This window comes from Furipterus horrens, unplaced genomic scaffold (assembly GCF_987537825.1).
Source record: "Furipterus horrens unplaced genomic scaffold, mFurHor1.1.pri manual_scaffold_4, whole genome shotgun sequence".
NCBI classification, from domain to species: Eukaryota; Metazoa; Chordata; class Mammalia; order Chiroptera; family Furipteridae; genus Furipterus; species Furipterus horrens.
Window position 1 is genome coordinate 54,654,851 of NW_028327174.1, and position 5,189 is coordinate 54,660,039.

General features: G+C 38.7%; 1 protein-coding gene across 1 annotated transcript; it reads left to right on the forward strand.

Moving 5' to 3' along the window:
- The first annotated feature begins 3,779 nt into the window (after positions 1–3,779).
- On the forward strand, positions 3,780–4,772 carry NEUROD4 (neuronal differentiation 4). The gene has a single exon (XM_090275592.1). It carries the CDS (start codon positions 3,780–3,782, stop codon positions 4,770–4,772), a length of 993 nt encoding a protein of 330 aa, XP_090131718.1.
- Positions 4,773–5,189: the final 417 nt, after the last annotated feature.

Below are 5,189 nucleotides of genomic sequence, written 5' to 3' on the forward strand. Positions count from 1 at the left end.
TGTGCAACTGAGTAGGAGTTTCTGATCAACTGTTGTTTCCAAATTATAAACCAGAATGAGAGAGGCTAACTTCTTTCATGAGTAAGGTGGAAGAATTGTAGTCAATCCAGTAGAGACAGCTGATAGAACTCCGTTTCCTCACCCCTTGCATCAGAATAGAAGCTTTGATGTTTAGTTTCCTGAAGAGGTTGAAGATCAGGGACTAGTTTGAAGTGGGAGTTGAGGTAAAGTGGGGTTTTGTTAGCATAAAATCCATATTAGACACAGATCATAATTATACCAATTTTTGTCCATGTGGCCAGAAAAACTGATGATGAACTTTAGGAAGAATAAACCTAACACATCACATTTATGATGTTTGCCACTGTTCAAAGCCTTTACGTGGAATAGCTCATTTTATGCTCACAATAATCCTATGAGGTAAGACTATTATTATTCCCATTTTAAAGAAGAGACTGAGGCATAGAGAGGTTATGAAACTTGCCTAAGGCCACATATCTAGTGAGCAATTAAGCTGAAATTTGAACTCAGATCATCTGACTCCAGAGTCTGTGCTGTTTGGTCACATTGGGAAGAAAGGGTGAGACACTGGGCAGTTGTCCGATGATCTTTTGAGCCAATCAGAAGAGGCACAGTAGTCAATACTATCTACTTTTACTATTCACCTGTGAAAAACATGTTTTATTTTTGAATAAGCAAATATGTGTTAATGGGTTAGATTAGAAAACCCAAGAATGAACACGTTATAAAGATATGGATAATGTTTTTGTAGCACTTAAAGTTTACAAAATCCTTTTCCATATTTTGTTTTGTTTTTGTTTTTTGCAAGGATTGTGTCAAATATATCTTACCCCTATTTTATCAAAGAGGAAATGGAAGGTCAGAGAGCTTATGTAATGTGTTTGAGATCAATAACCAGGAATTAGAAGATCTGGGACTAGAGTATGTGTTATTTCAGCTTTTGTGATTTTGAAACTCATTATATACACATGGGGTTCTCTTAGAGCTAATGGGCCAGTACCTGTGGGAAAACAAAGTTAAACAGAAGCCATCTATAGCCTTCCCATAGTTACTAAGGGAACAAAGATGAAACTTGGTTACCTTTTTCATTGTTTTAGCCAAAGTCAATTGGTTCTTTTCTGTCATACCTGCAGACAATCTGATTTGAAAGCAGCTCTCTGACTCTTATGGAGACCATCAAATTATGTTAAAAGCAAAAGGTAGTATACTCCCTTCTCCTGGCCTCATCTTTGATGGGGCCGGGGATTGACAGAATTTGGCTAGAGTCTAGAAGCAGGGAGGTGAAGATGATAAAAAGGTCAAATACAGAGGCTAGGATGAAGCTGCGTTTCAGGGACAGTTCAGTGGCCTCTCCTCCCTTGCACCTTCCTTCTCCTTCCTCCTCGCCTCTCCATGCAGGTACGTATATCTCAGTGATAAAGATGAGAAAGAGGAGGAAGAGAAAAAGGAAGCAGAGAATGAGAGCAAGGGGAATAAATGGGTGACAGCAACAAGGAAAAATTTTGGAGGAGGAAGGAATCCTGAAATATGAGAGCTAAAAGTCACTGCAGAGAACACTAAACTAGCCTCCCTTTGGTTGATGGCTACTTCCTGGTGACTTAGCTCTACTGAGCCACATCTCCTGAAGTCAGAGTGCCTTTCTTTCCTCCTGTAGCCATGATGAAAGAAGAAAGAAACAGAGATATAAAACCTAGGCTTTGAATCAAAACTGGTTTTATGTCATATTTTACTAGTTCTATGTCTTCGTTTTTCCATCACTGAACTACCTGACCCACAGTGACACTGGCTGTAAAATGAGCATAACAATCTCTATTTCCCTCAAAGGTTTGCTATAAGGCTATGCAAATGTAATTATAATTACGTGCGGAACATTAGATTTCCCAAGACCACTCCGTCCTCACTGACCTCAGTGTGCACCTGCCATTGAAAGGTCTGTGTTACTTTTACAGAAAGTTAATTAGATCTTTCATCCTCCCTCTGGGTAGCTGCCTGAGTTAGCAGGGCAGCTCAGCACACAAGCTCTATCATCCATATTAAAAGTGGGATTTTCTGACTTGGCCTGGGGAACCAGTTGACCAATAGGTTCCAATGTGTGTTTTCAATAAAGCTGCTTCCCCAGAAAGCCTTATTGAGTAAGTCAAGCTGACATGATTTCCGTGCTGATTAACATGAAACCTGGGTTGTTTTTGCAATGCAGTAACATTAATTATTTATAGGAGGTAAATGAGGTTACAAGGAAAACAAGCTCAGATTACAAGAAACAAATCTAATCATATATTTATATTTTTAAAGCTATATACTAATCCCTGCATTCATTGATTTGAGGCTCAAGCTTCAAGATAAAAAACATTTATTATGCTCTCCTCTTTCTGATATATGGAGGTGATTTGGGGTTTAACATTTCAAAGACTAGCTGGTAAACTGGGGTGACCCAATGGAGCTTAACAGATACTTTTATTTGGTAAATTATATACCCAGAAATCACTCAACGAATCTCAAAACAATTCAGAATCTTCCAGGACTGAATGTAAAATGTTTACTAAAACACAGTCTCTTCTGGTTTCCAAGTGTTTTCAAATTGTAAATTTTTCATAGAAAATTTTGATTAAAGAATATCTGTGAAGTGAATTAAAGCAGTCAGGTTATTTCAGTGTTTGTCTGACATAGCCCTTGCTGAAGTTTGCGGTAACTATCTATGTTCTGTTAAGTTTAGCATTTATTCCAGATTTTTCATTTTTAATTAAGTATCACTATAATAATTGCATTAAAATAATCTTAAATAGGTTCGGTAGACCTCTGGCTTGTGATTCTACATACTACCATATTCTTCTCTGATGGTGTGAGATGTACAATGAAAAGTGTTCTCACTTTAACATATGAGTGAATTTGAAAGATGATCACTAGTGACCCTCTGCTCTTTTCCTGAATGTTTTTAACACCATATCACTAACACTTGTAATACCACTAACACTAGACAGACCACAAAATGCTCATCTGGTGATGGTAAGAGAACTATTTCATGGTCATGTGGTGTACCAGCCAACTGTGGCATGGCTCTTGCCTGGGAGATACTTGAAGTCAACAGTTGGCAGAGTCAGTGTGAAATGTGAGATATTATGGGTTAGATACATGTGCTATGTCTCTAAATAGAGGCTAGGCAGTGCTTTTAGAATATGTACAAAGTAGTCTGAATAATATCAGTACGGTTTTTCATTTATTTTATGGTGTAAATATGCAATAATGAACTTTATTGTTTGATATGCTTATATATTTTTGCAGAATTATAACTATTATGTACATATTATATAATTATAATTAATTTAATTTCTCACTTATAGGAGTTTCTCTATTTGGACAATAATTTATATGCCCACTGTATCTATTTCCCTTCATGATCTGATTTATGGGAAAAAAATATATTTTGACTGGTTTACCAGTTATTTTTGCATAGAATACCCATGAGTAAAAACCTGAGAATAAAAACACTTAGGCATTTACACTGTAATGAGTAATCAAGTCAATTTTCTTTTTCAATAGTTTATTTTCCTATAATATGCCATAACAAAATAAGTGTCCTAGGAATTTATTTGAGCCTTATTTTAGTTTTTTAGAATAGAGGACTTGAACTAGATAATTGTAAGCTGAATCCCAATACCAATACTATACTTTATATCTAAGGTATAAAAAAATTTAGTTTAAAATCTAATAAAGTATTCAGAGGTGCTAAATATTGCTGTTTCTTTTTCCAGAGCCTAGAAATGGCAAAAACTTATGTGAAACCCAAGGAGATGACAGAGTTGGTCAACACACCATCCTGGATGGACAAAAGTCTGGGTTCTCAGAATGAGATGAAGGAAGAGGAGAGAAAACCAACTGCTTATGCAATGCTTGGCAGCTTAGCTGAAGAGCATGACAGCATTGAGGAAGAAGAGGAGGAGGAAGAGGATGGGGAGAAGCCTAAGAGAAGGGGTCCCAAGAAAAAGAAGATGACAAAAGCTCGCCTGGAGAGGTTCAGGGCTCGAAGAGTCAAGGCCAATGCCAGAGAACGGACCCGGATGCACGGCCTGAATGATGCCCTGGACAACCTGAGGAGAGTCATGCCATGTTACTCTAAAACCCAAAAGCTCTCCAAGATAGAGACTCTTAGACTGGCCAGGAACTATATTTGGGCTTTGTCTGAGGTCCTGGAAACTGGCCAGACACCTGAAGGGAAAGGCTTTGTGGAGATGCTCTGTAAAGGGCTGTCTCAGCCCACAAGCAATCTGGTGGCTGGATGCCTCCAACTGGGTCCGCAGTCCGTCGTCCTGGAAAAACACGAGAAGTCTGCTGCTTGTGACTCTGCCATCTCTGTCCACAACTTCAACTATCAGTCTCCCGGGCTCCCCAGCCCTCCTTATGGCCATATGGAAACACATCTTATTAATCTCAAATCCCCAATATTCAAGAGTTTGGGAGAATCATCCTTTGGGAGTCATCCACCTGACTGCACTACACCACCTTATGAGGGCCCACTTACTCCACCCCTGAGCATCAGTGGGAACTTCTCCTTGAAGCAAGATGGCTCTCCTGACCTGGATAAATCCTACAACTTCATGTCACATTACCCCTCTGCAAGTCTGAGGTCAGGGCATGTGCATGCAACTCCCTTTCAGGCTGGTACCCCTCGCTATGATGTTCCCATAGATATGTCCTACGATTCCTACCCCCACCATGGCATTGGCACTCAACTCAATACAATCTTCACTGATTAGAGCTGTAAGATCAGCATTTCAGAGGATGATGTGGAGATGTTTCCCATAATTCAAGTGGTTAAGCTGAAGATTCAATGACCTTCAATGAACCCTATATATATATATCAAATATATCAGTCCCAGTCCATTTAGGTGTTCCTACACCTGTCACTCTCGTTTCTCATCAACTTCTCAGCTTGTATTGATTCCGTTATTTAGGGTCCTCATGTGAAGTTATTTCATTGTTTACAATCATGTGGAAATAGAAGAGAAGCTGTGGGTCGTGTTCTGCTGTTGCCAATAACTTATTGAATGATCTATGCCAATTTTTTTTTCCCATTCCTGACCTCTGTTTATTTACTGGTAAAATCAGGCAACTGTTCCAAGTCTAGATGATTTCTAAAGTCCTTAACAGTTTTGAAATTCTGTAACTTTGGT

Excerpts from the sequence above, each read along its gene's own strand:
- NEUROD4 (XM_090275592.1), top strand. The coding sequence starts at position 3,780 with ATGGCAAAAACTTATGTGAAACCCAAGGAGATGACAGAGTTGGTCAAC.